The sequence below is a fragment of the Schistocerca nitens genome, chromosome 1, assembly GCF_023898315.1.
Source record: "Schistocerca nitens isolate TAMUIC-IGC-003100 chromosome 1, iqSchNite1.1, whole genome shotgun sequence".
NCBI classification, from domain to species: Eukaryota; Metazoa; Arthropoda; class Insecta; order Orthoptera; family Acrididae; genus Schistocerca; species Schistocerca nitens.
The window spans coordinates 648,168,590-648,182,014 of NC_064614.1; the positions used below are offsets into that span (position 1 = coordinate 648,168,590).

The 13,425-nt window shown below is 38.9% G+C and overlaps 1 protein-coding gene across 1 annotated transcript in view; it reads right to left on the reverse strand.

Moving 5' to 3' along the window:
- Positions 1 to 216: 216 nt before the first annotated feature.
- LOC126258528 (uncharacterized) overlaps positions 217 to 13,425 on the reverse strand; it is a 48,775-nt gene continuing 35,566 nt past the window's right edge. The window contains exon 3 of the mRNA XM_049955649.1: positions 217 to 1,060. Within this exon, the coding sequence (XP_049811606.1) occupies positions 962 to 1,060 (99 nt within the window). The 3' untranslated portion in view covers positions 217 to 961. The remainder of the gene's footprint in view (positions 1,061 to 13,425) is intronic.

Here is a 13,425-nt window from a genome sequence, read left to right on the forward strand (position 1 = left end):
TGTTAAGAAATTATGAATATAAAATATATGCCCTCTGTTTTGAGTCATTACTTCACACATAAAATTATGACTTTACAAACTTTGTATAATACTGCTATAAACAAAAATTAATTATCTTATTTCTATAACTAAAGAATGTCAATGAATTTTGATTTATTTACATATAAGAAATGGATAAAATATAATTTCACTTTTAATGAGTTTATTACAGAGTCCTTTCAGATGATTAAATGATACTTTTTACTTTTTTTGGTCAATATAAACACACAGTTTTGTCCGATCTGAAACATGCTGTATACAATTGTACACTATAGGACTGAACAAACCATTCATTGTCATTCTCACAAATACACACAGCCTCTACATTAAAGCATTCAGAAAAGAACTTATTTGGTTTCTTTACACATTTAATACAAAACCTACAACATAATCAGAACTAAAAAAAAGTTACATATTAAGATTTATCCACTTTCATGTGACTTGTGACAAAGCAGCACTGATCATAGCTGAAGTTAACATTTCCAAGAAAAGTTACAGCATGAACACACACACACACACACACACACACACACACACACACACACACACACACACACAAAGCAGTCAGGGAAAAAAATATTTGGTCTGTTATATACCTAATGCATGAATCAAAGAAAAAAATCAATTGTTACATTGTCATTGTCAGTGCGAATATTTCATTGTAAAAAGTTGTTTCACATATCATCACTGATCACAGCATATGTCTGTATTTAAAAAAAATTATGATTATATCCTTTATATAAAGTTAAATATTTTAAATAAAAATAACACTTAGAGAATAAACAGCACAGTCTCAGAATAAAAGTTGTATGTACACAATTCACACTCAATATCACCTTCACAGTTCAGTTTATTTTATAACACTATTGCTGTCGCATATAAAATAAATATAGTAAAAAAAAATGACTGTGGAAAGAAGCAACTACTGGGCTGCTGTATCCCCAACAGGTGGAGTGTCCTGATGGGCAGCTTCTCTGGTTAACACCAACACACATTCTCTTGACAGAGTACGAGGTTTCACCTGCAAACAGTAACAAGCGATCCTAAGCTTGAAGAATTGGCAACAAACAGTAGTTCAGTTTCACAATAAATTTGCACTTTAGTAGAGCCTGGAAATAGTGAGTAGTGGAAGTTCTGACTTGTCAATATAGCACATGCATTAACACTACCAAACACTATTACTTTCACCATAATTTATATGGGAGGAGAACAATAATACAATTTCACCATTTTTGCTGCAATTACAGGAGAGTAACGCTAGTCCGAACCCGAGTAATCCAAACGTTCGGTTAATCCGAACATGAAAAATTTTTGTCCAAGTATGGAAAACTGTGCAGTAAACTGCTGTACATACACACTATTTTAATTTGCACAGTACAGAACACATGTATTAGAAAAATTGGAAAGAGAACAGGTTTAAACAATGCATAACAATGAAAGAAAAGATGTTAAACTTACTAAAATACAATAGACATTTTATCCCTACTTTTTAGATGACAAAAACTCAATCATTGTTTTCTGGCATAATGAAGACAGTCTGTTACATGATGTATAGTTGTGCCATTGTCTCATAAAAATCAAATCAGCAGGTGTAGCAGTGGGTTGTTGCTCCACATAACGTAGCGCGAGGTCAAGGGCTTCTGCTGCATCACTGTGTGGCACCAGCTCTCCTTTGTCACTTTCAGGCTCATTGTCAATTCTGTCACAGTGTCCATATCTTGCTGGTCTTGAGTCACAGCAGCAACTAAATCAGCATCAGTAAGGCTCTCCACACATGCCCATCTGCTGTTATCCACTCATAAATGTCTCCTTCACTAGCTTCTTCACATCCAGAGATTATTTGTATCATTTGTAGTAGATTTTCCTATTCATTTTCAACTAGGTAGTCCTGAAACTCAAGAGATGTCCACAGTTTTCTCCACAATTTTCTCAGAGTATTTTCTGAAATATTCTGCCATGCCTCAGCGGCCAAACAAACAACATCCCTTCACACTGGTCTTTTTTATTTTGTCCACTAAATGAATCACCATTCTTAAAAATTTTTTTTTCTGTACCTCAGTTTTAATGTTTACAGTACACCCTGGTCCGTCGGCTGTAGAAGTGGTGTAACATTCGACAGCAAAAACTTTGCCACAATTTCTCCATCACATAATTCCTCAGTGCTGGGGTGAGATGGCACATTATCAATCAAAAGGACTGCACGGGGAGACAAATGGTTTTCCTTAGAAAACCGTCAAACAGAGGGAACAAACTGGCCGTGAAATCATTCTTTGAACAGCTTACCATCCATCCATGCTTTTTCCGACTGCGATCATATACGGGAAGGGACTTCATGTTGCAGTTTTCAAAAGGTCTGGGCCTAGCAGATTTGCCGATCAGCATTAAAGGCAGCTTGTGATTACCAGCAGCGTTGCTGCACGCTAATAAAGTCACACGATCCTTGAACATTTTAAAACCAGGAGCATGGTCTTCTGCTTTTGATGCCAGGCTTTTTGTTGGCACGCCCTAAAATTATGGCCAGTCTCATCAGCATTATAAATTTGTTGTGGAGAATCCTTTCCCCCTCTTATTTTTTCGAACTCACCCAAATATTCCTTTGCTGCATCACAGTCAGAAGAAAGCTTCTCTCCAGTAATTGTTAGCTGATGGATTCCATGACTTTTTTGAATCTGTCCAACCAACCCTTACTCACATTAAAAGACTCATCACCATTCATTTACTTGCTCAGGTAAACAGCCTTCTCCTGAACCAGTGCTCCACTCAAAGGAGTTTCCCTTTCTCTTTCCAGCACAAACCAAAGGTAAAGAGCTTCATCCACTTTATCGTACCGGGACTGTTATAAAGTCTGCCAAATTTCGAGTGTTTTTCCCCGAAGATGTTGCACAGGACTCACCACTGTCTATCCACTTCAAAGCAATCAGTTTTTCTTTGAGAGTTAACGGTGTATGTTTCCGTTTACTCATGACAAAAATATGTACACCACTACACCTGAATGAATACAATACAAGTGTTATGAGTGCCAGAAATCGATAACTAACATAACCAAGCACTTTGTGAGCCAACTGGCAGTGCACTGACCTCAGACACTACAAAGGTTTCAACAATGCACAACAAAAAGGGCAGGGAGTGAGTGAGCCATTGTTCCCACACTTGTTCCCATTTGTTACAATGGTGTACCTACTTATCTGATTGGTATACTTCATTTTGGAAACTGTTTTTTACTGTTTAAAACATCATCATTTGGGCAAGAATACTTGATAAGTTTCACAAAATAATGCTTGTATCACCTGAAGAAATAACCAATTCTGATACCCGTAAAAAATAAAATGGTAGATCATTCAGATGCACTGAGAACAACAAAATATCATAATCTAAACCTAAGCCTATTGTAGTTTTCCCCCAAGCAGATGATGATGGGTCATCCCTCCGTATTACTTCAATGGCATATCAGAACTTTCTCAATTTTCTATTAACCAAATTAGGTACATGAGAAACTATTTATTCTTTAAAACTTTAACTACAACAAAATGTCATTACCAATACAATCAAATGTATTGTATTAACAAAAGATTTATTGTGATTATTGGGAAATCCTGGTAAGCCCTCACTGACTGAACAATTAATAGTCTCAGTAGAATATCAGTTTGAAGTAAAAATTGAAACTGATTCAACATGTCATTTCTCCATATGTGAGTGGAAACTTTTGCATGCATTACTATTTCAAATTTTTGATATACTCTAAGGAAAGAGACTTGACTTAGTTACTGATGTCTAGGAATCACCATTCCCACAGAAAAGCTTAATAACCAAATATTTTGATTTATTGAAAAATATCGAATTAATGATATGGTATATTACATTTATTACAAAGAACATTACATATTATAAAGCAACAGCTTTACAGTGCCTCATACAAACTTTATTCTACATGGATATTAATATACTCTACATTTCAGATGGACTTTCAATTTTACTGAAGTTACTTTGGCTTCTCTTATCAACTTCTTAAGATCATTTTTCTCTCTCCTATTACCCAAAGGGCAAAAGTGAAAAAGAAAGTCACTGCTACACTTCTACTATCATTCATTCATAAATTTTCTTTATTACAACTACTATCCTCTTTTATTATTACTTTCTCTGTTTATCTTTGAACAGTATTCTGTATTAAGTTTATTTTAATCCATTGGCACAGGTGGATGTGTGTCTATGCAGCTTTCACAAGGCTTCCCATGTAAGTTTTTCAATTTCTCAGTCATGGCCTGAACATGATAACAACAGTAACCCACAAGTTAATGTTTCTAGATATTGATCTACAGAAAATTAGATTTCTGTACTTTGGAACGTATACTTAATGAACACTGTGTTTATTTTTTTCCTCCTTAATATTATGATTATACAAGTTCACTTCCCTTTCCTCTATGCTTATGCTAAGAAATGAGAGTCCCAGTTTAATTTACTTTAAAGTTGCCTCTCTGAATTTTGAATTTAACCTAAAAAGATATACACCTGATCCGAATAGCGAGACAAATCTTTATCCTCTGATATTAGGTTTTCAGTCATTAGAAGTATATCCTGCCTTCTTACAGCATCCAGTAGGATAGTAACAACACAAGATCATGTACTGCCCTATGATGCCCATTCAGCTCTGTGCTCATTTGCTTTTTAAGCAAGTTACCAATCACTGTATCACAGACCTTCCATAAGAGCCAAATTAGACTGTTTAATATTTGCATCAATTTTGTCTGAGTCCCACTCAGTACTATATTCCATTTTCGAAGTCCCCACTGCCCTAACTTTTATGGAAGACAACCATTTAGTTTACTAACCTAATTTTTCCTATTGCTGCTGGCCAATACCACTCCAAAATTTTTACCTAGCAGTATAACTCTTCCTTCTCCTTCTGTTTTCCTCCTCACTTATCTTTGAGATTACTAACTTTGTTCAACTGCTGTCAGCATTTTCCTATAGTTGATTATAGCTCTCCATTTTCTAGCAAACACATTTATTGAACTGGCCAATCAAGTTTTGCTACTGTTAAATAATGTTACTTTTCTGCCCTTTATTTCTCCTCTTTCAACACCTATTCTGTTTCTTCCTTTTAAACTCTAAGAACCCAGTTTTCCTGTATATGTTGATTACTAAGAGATATGCCAGCTCGAACTCTGTAATAACAGTAGGGTGAGAAAATTTTAATGGATGTTGGAAAGTTACACCCCCCCCCCCCCCCTCCCCCATGTAACTTGGATTGTACGGTCGTGTTGAAGCATGAAGGCCTCCCTGACAGAAGACTAGTAATAAAAGGTGGTGGGCTGTGGATACGGACCTTTGAAATCTGCACTGAAATCGTGAAAGCAAATTTATTGTTCCCAGGCACAAAAAGAGTCTGACAGACCAATCCTGACTATTACGATATCTGGCACTGAGAAGGTACCTTTACATTGTGTTAGTTCACTGTTAACTTCCCAGTCTGTAAAAGGGCATTGCAGGTATCTATCTGTCAGGTTTTAAAAGATAGAATGCTATATTATGTTTAAAAAATTCAGTGTTGATTAAAATATGTGAGAGAAACGTTTGAAGTTGGCATATCAGTGAAGTACATTGCCAGTATTTTGCCTTGTCAGAAGAATTAATATGAAGTACTCCTCAGTCTAAAACTCCAGGTATTACAGCTGGGAAAGCTGACATATCACAGTTCAGCTCACAACTGGGTGTCTGTTGCAAGTACATTCATTGAAGCGACATACTATTCCCAATAATCCAACTTCTGTTTGATTAAGTAACACATTTCTGCTCATAGTCTTTTACTTAAAATCAAGATTATTTCTCAGTGTAATGCCCTTTGTCCGTTTCTGATGATCTCACTATATCTTGATACCACCATAGTACCAGATGGTCCAGAATGGTAAGGTACCACATTATGCACTGTGCAGGTGATCCCTTTTGTGCTCTCTCAATGTCGTTTTATTGGAATATTTTGATACAGGCTTCAAAGGAGTATGCTGTCTAACTGACTTTTTCTAAGGCCTGCATTGGTAAAGCATCATTAGGTCTCAAATGTGGTACTGATAAAACAATAAAGTAATGGTCACAATCACACAAAACATTATGGACATGCCATTATAGATACGAGCCTAGGACTGCACAACAGTAAGTCTAAGGCATCCCAACCAACCAACAGGTTAAATGGGAGGGGTAATTGATGTGATATCTCTTCCATCTCTCGACAGGAATATCTCTACCTGACAGGAGGTATAGGTTACACAAGGTACAGTCAAAAAGAAATGAGAATTTGTTTTTCTTACAGAACTATATTTTTTTGTCAATGTCAACCTAGTCAGCTTCAAACTAATCCCCCTCAAATATAATACCTTGCACCAGTGCTTTTTTTTTCCCCCTTTTCGAAACACTTCTGGAACTCAGTTTTCGTTATGGTGTTCAGCGATTCTGATTTTATCTCATCAATGAAGGCAAAATGCCATTCTTTCATGGTTCTCTTCAGCCTCGTGAATAGAAGTCATAGGGGCCTATGTCCAGTGAATATGGTGGTTGAGGCAAAATAACAGTTTTGTTATTTGCCAAAAACCATGAACAAGCATTGAGGTGTGAGTGGGAGCATTACCATGATGCAATTTCCATGAGTGGTTATGCCATAGGTCTGGTTATTTTCCTTGGATCCCTTCATGCAAATGGCACATAACTTTCAGGTAGTATTCCTTACTGAGTGTATGGCCATACAACAGGAAATCATCCAACTGTAATATAGGAAACAGTGATCGAATGCGATGATTTTTTTTTATTTTTTTATTTATTTTCTTTTCTTTATCTTGGCTCTCCAGGCAGTTTCCTTTGGGATGATACGGCCTTGGTTTCAATGTCATACCCATATACCCATGTTTCAACACCTGTTAGAAGTTCTGGATCATTAACAATTTCAATCTGTGATGTATAGATATCACTGTTTTTGGTCAAAATTCAACAATTTCAGAACAAACATTGCTGCTACACATTTCATGTCAAAAACATCTTAAAAAAATGCTTGACATCAGCCAAAGTATATGCCTACATCACCAGCAACCTCTCTGATGGTGAGTCGGTGACTTTTGGAAAAATTTTCCTTACTTCTTCCACATTTTCATCAGTAATTAATGTGCTAGGGCATCCACAGCAGTCATCATCTTCATTATCTTCTCGATCCCCCTTGAAACAGTTAAAGCAATTGTAAACTCTTGTCTCACTCATAGCAGGTTTGTCAAATGCCACAGTCAACATTTCAAATGTGGTGCTGCACTTTATTTTTCAAGCAAAATTTAATACATATTCTTTTATTTTACCTTTTTTTTAAGGAAAAATTCACTGAGGACTCAAAAACGCATATGACCTTTTCAACTGTCAACAATAAACTAAATATTCAAAACCGATGAAAATGCAAATATACATCAGGAACATGTGAAAGAAAAAACTGAATGTATAAAGCCCGCAAAATTAAAAAAAAAATTCTATTACTTTTTTATCATACCTCATAATTCATTAGCAAGGTAGACACTTGGATTGTAGCTAGTTCAGCATCAAATGTAGTGTTCAGTAGTACCTGTTCACTAAATGTAGGAAATTTAACCAGTGAGCAAACACATCCTGAACCCCCACCAAATTACTTAAATTGTTATTAAAAACTTGGTAGTTTCTAAGTGCATGGAGGTGAGATTGTTATTAAAAACTTGGTAGTTTCTAAGTGCATGGAGGTGATGCACCAATGACCGCAATTCTTACAGTGGGAAACATACAGCAGATAAGTGGTAGACTGTTAAAGCTCTTGCTCCACTCCAAGTGACTCCAGCATATGCCACAAGCAGATCACAAATGGTCTTATTGCTCATGGACAATGGGAGAAAAGGCATTCCAGAAGGGAATGAGCAATGATACGGTATGAGAGTGAATTTGGAGCTGTGACAAGTTTACATATCTGAAGCACCATGAGGACTTGGCATCGAATTTCAAGTGGCAGTTCACCAGCCTCGGCAAAGAGACAGGGTGTATGGGGCTGGTCCTATTAAGCACCCATTGCCAGCCTAATCCCCCCTCATAGTGGACAGCATCAATGACCTTCAAATAATAAAGCCTCACCAATCCATACACCGTGCACCCATAGTCAAGCCACGAAACCACAAAAGCCCTATAAATGGCAAGGAGGGTAACACTTAAAACACTGACCTGAGGGGCAGCATCCTTCTGCTCAAAATGATTTGACAGCATGTCACCAACTCAGGTTCTATAAACCTCTGAGACAGGAAAGACCTTATGAAGGTGGGAAGGTGGCGACCAAAGCCCCATTGATGCAGGTGTAAGAGAATACTTCGTCTCCAAGTAGCATCGTATGCCTTACTGAAACTGAAAAATGTGCAAACACAGTGACGCTTATGTAGGAAAGCCTGCTGAATAGCTGCCTCCAGCAGGATCAGGCTGTTGACAGTGGACCGAAATCTTTGGAACCCACAGCAAGAGAGGCTAACGAGTTGCCCGGTCTCTAATAACCAGACTAGACGACTGTTAACCATTCGTCCCAGGGTCTTTCCTACACAGCTCATTAAGGCGATATTCTGATAACTACTAGGAGAAGTGCAGTCCTTTCCCGGTTTGCGGAGAGGTAACAAAGGTGACTGTGTGCCATATAACATTAAAACATTCTAGGAAGATTTCCTTTGATGCTGCTGGTAACTGTTGAAACATGCAGTACTTGATTTGGTCATGACTGGGTGCAGTATCACAAGTCACATATAGTGCCGATTCCAGCTCCCACATGGAGGAAGGGTAGTTGTAAATCTCAGAATTGTTGGATATGAAGTCTGATTTTGCCCTCTCTATAGTCACATGTTAGTGATGAAATGCCAGATCCTGGCATAACTGTGTTTTCCAGATATCCTACTGATGGCTTCCCATACTTTTGCAGAACAAGTGGAACAGTTGATGGAATCCAGGAACACTTGCCATGAACCTTTCTTCCTCTTCTTAATTACACACTGAGCTTCAGCTCTTGCAACACGAAATGCTGATGAGGTTCTCTGCAGTCGGGCGGTAATTAAACCATTGAAGACCTGCATGCCTGGCCCGCATTGCTGAGTGGCATTCACCAGTTCACCACAATACAGGTTGCCTCCTAAGATGACCTGAGGACTTTGGGAGATACTAGAAGGTATCAGATAGATTATATAATGGTAAGACAGAGATTTAGGAACCAGGATTTAAATTGTAAGACTTTTCCAGGGGCAGATGTGGACTCTGACCACAATCTATTGGTTATGAAGTGTAGATTAAAACTGAAGAAACTGCAAAAAGGTGGAAATTTAAGGAGATGGGACCTGGATAAACTGACTAAACCAGAGCTTGTACAGAGTTTCAGGGAGAGCATAAGGGAACAATTGAAAAGAATGGGGGGAAGAAATACAGTAGAAGAAGAATGGGTAGCTTTGAGGGATGAAGTAGTGAAGGCAGCACAGGATCAAGTAGGTAGAGAGACGAGGGCTAGCAGAACTCCTTGGGTAACAGAAGAAATATTGAACTTAATTGATGAAAGGAGAAAATATAAAAATGCAGTAAATGAAGCAGGCAAAAAGGAATACAAACGTCTCAAAAATGAGATCGACAGGAAGTGCAAAATGGCTAAGCAGGGATGGCTAGAGGACAAATGTAAGGATGTAGAGGCTTATGTCAATAGGGCAAGATAGATATTGCCTACAGGAAAATTAAAAAGATCTTTGGGGAAAAGAGAGCCACATGTATGAATATCAAGAGCTCAGATGGAAACCCAGTTCTAAGCAAAGAAGGGAAAGCAGGAAGGTGGAAGGGGTACGGTCTATACAAGGGTGATGTACTCGAGGACAATATTATGGAAGTGGAAGAGGATGTAAAAGAAGATGAAATGGGAGATACGATACTGCGTGAGGAGTTTCACAGAGCACTGAAAGATCTGAGTCGAAACAAGGCCCCGGGAGTAGACAACATTCCATTACAAGTACTGACGGCCTTGGGAGAGCCAGTCCTGACAAAACTCTACCATCTGGTGAGCAAGATGTACGAGACAGGCGAAATACCCTCAGACTTCAAGAAGAATATAATAATTCCAATCCCAAAGAAAGCAGGTGTTGACAGATGTGAAAATTACCGAACTATCAGTTTAATAAGTCACAGCTGCAAAATACTAAAGCCAATTCTTTACAGACGAATGGAAAAACTGGTAGAAGCTGACCTCAGGGAAGATCAGTTTGGATTCCGTAGAAATATTGGAACACGTGAGGCAATACTGACCTTATGACTTATTTTAGAAGAAAGATTAAGGAAAGGCAAACCTACGTTTCTAGCATTTGTAGACTTAGAGAAAGCTTTTGGCAATGTTGACTAGAATACTCTCTTTCAAATTCTAAAGGTGGCATGGGTGAAATACAGGGAGCGAAAGGCTATTTACAATTTGTACAGAAACCAGATGGCAGTTATAATAGTGGAGGGGCGTGAAAGGGAAGCAGTGGTTGGGAAGGGAGTGAGACAGGGTTGTAGCCTCTCCCCAATGTTATTCAATCTGTATATTGAGCAAGCAATAAAGGAAATGAAAGAAAAATTCGGAGTAGGTATTAAAATCCATGGAGAAGAAATAAAAACATTGAGGTTCGCCGATGACATTGTAATTCTGTCAGAGACAGCAAAGGACTTGGAAGAGCAGTTGAACGAAATGGACAGTGTCTTGAAAAGAGGATATAAGATGAACATCAACAAAAGCGAAACGAGGATAATGGAATGTAGTCGGATTAAGTCGGGTGATGCTAAGGGAATTAGATTAGGAAATGAGACACTTAAAGTAGTAAAGGAGTTTTGCTATTTGGGGAGAAAAATAACTGATGATGGTCGAAGTAGAGAGGATATAAAATGTAAACTGGCAATGGCAAGGAAAGAGCTTCTGAAGAAGAGAAATTTGTTGAAGGTACTGAATAGAACTGGGGAGAAGAGGAGTTTGTGGCACAACTTGACAAGAAGAAAGGACCGGTTGGTAGGACATGTTCTGAGGCATCAAGGGATCACAAATTTAGCACTGGAGGGCAGCGTGGAGGGTAAAAATCGTAGAGAGAGACCAAGAGATGAATACACTAAGCAGATTCAGAAGGGTGTGGGTTGCAGTAGGTACTGAGAGATGATGAAGCTTGCACAGGATAGAGTAGCATGGACAGCTGCATCAAACCAGTCTCAGGACTGAAGACCACAACAACACCAACAACAAGTCAGTGTCATGATGGTTCACACGTGTAATGTGGTCCCTGCATTTCTGGACATAGTCGTGTGTTCAAAGACAGTCAGCTGGGTAACAGTGTCCAGTTACTCCTGCTGACCATCCATTTTAGTGGTTTTTCTTTTTTTTCCCCTTCAGGTAATGCTCCATCCAGTAGGTGAAAGTGGGGTGGGACGTGGTCACTGGAATGGTCACCAATGACTTCCCACTGAACATTGTCTACGAGGGTCATAGAGTAGGAGAGGTCAAGGGCTGAAATGACCCACAGCAGCACAAAACTGGGTGGGAGTACCCGTATTAAGGATAGACAGCTCGTGAGACGTCGTGAGGCTCTCCAAAACCCAACCTCAACAGCAAGTAAAGGTTGAGCTCCACAAAACATGATAGGCACTGACAACTTCCTCGAGAAGAAATGGCCGGAGGAGTTGTTCTGTGAGAGCCTCAGAGACTATTTCATCTTGTGAAGGCAGATACAGGGAGCAAACAGTGTTCCTCTGACACATGTGAATTTCAACAGCAACAGCTTGTGGATCAGTAGCCAGGGCGAGAGCAGAAAAGTGGTGTGCATTATGGACAAACACAGCAACCATTTCCTTAGCTATGTCCCCAGTGAGGTCATCCTTTCAGTGAAGTTTACAGCCCCATAATACAGGAGTGTCAGTGGCTTTAAAAACGTGTTTCTAGTAAACACAGGCACAGAGGGCATTCATGTGCTAACAGTTTCAGTTTCTACACGTGTCCCGAACCAATTAATGTTCCACTGTAATATGGGAGCCAACTGTAATGGGGATTGTACTTTCACCCTGTCATTGAGCCCGTAATGGATAGGAGCTCAGTCTTGGGGCGAGATGACTGCCCTAGTCTGACATAGAGGTCAGTTAGCTCTATCGAAGAGTCAAAAGAGGCATCAGATAGGATGACATCAACATCAGTCTGTTCACTTCTTGACTCCATCAGTGGTGGTTGCTTGGGGTTTGATTTTTTTTTTTTTTTTTTTTTTTTTTTTTTTTTTTTTTTTTTTTTTTGCCTTGGTTGGATTCAGAACCACCACAGCAGTGGTAAAGGTAGTGACAGCGCTGGGCCGTGGATCATACTGAACCTTTGGAGGAGCAGGGAGCTCTGCAATGTTAGACTTGTCTGACATTTTGTGAGGGAGTGTGGGCTGTGAAGTAACTGCAGCAGCACATGTACAATGACAAACACAGGTACTAGTGCTAACACTTGCTATCTCTGTTTGTGTAGCAGCAACAGTTTTCTGTACTGGCTGTTTAACAACCGAAGCAAAGGAGGAAGCAAAAGTCGGGGCTGCAGTCTTATAAATCTTCTTGGCCTCAGCACAGAGAATCCGTCTTCTGGTTTTAATCTCCTGTTCCTCAAGAAAGACACAGCACTCTCTACTCCAGGCAGGGTAGCCCCAGAGACATTCACACACTTTTGAGGAGACGAACAGCCAATTTGTGGGCAGCCTTACCACATTTGCCACATGTGGTTTCTCCTTTACTTCTAACAAGGGGAGGCCATGATATTGGGATCACAGATTTATTTCAACTTTGTACACCTTCAGTAGGCCTCTTAAACAGCATAACATGCAAGTAATAAGATGTACTGCTCTGGCAAATCTGAGAAAATTGCAAGAGAAGGTCTATTATGTAACTGACGTATCTGTGTGTAGGTGCTTGATGTTAGCACTCATGGTGGTTTATGGTTAGCGTTTGATCTTCCTAAGACAAAAGAGTGTGAGGTGACAGTTCAACTCCGGCTCAGACTTAAATTTTAGTCTATATGTTTTTCACTGGTCACATTATTTAATTTATATGACATTTGAGAGGACTATAATCAAAAACAACCACGTGTATTTTCATGAAGTTTTAGTGAATTTCGTCTTATTTGTGTACTTACTGTTTTTAATTAAATTTAATTATAAGAACCATCAAACTTATAACTATTGACAAGTAAATGAAGAAATACATCGAGTTTCCCTGAAAATTTATGGCTGCCATGGTTTGTGTAATTCGTTATGCATGCAATCTGGTAATGTACCCAGAACTACTTTGCAACCCAATGCTTCGAGCTGCAGACACAGAGGCAGGCCCCATTTGGCAGTTAACTTGTGTAGT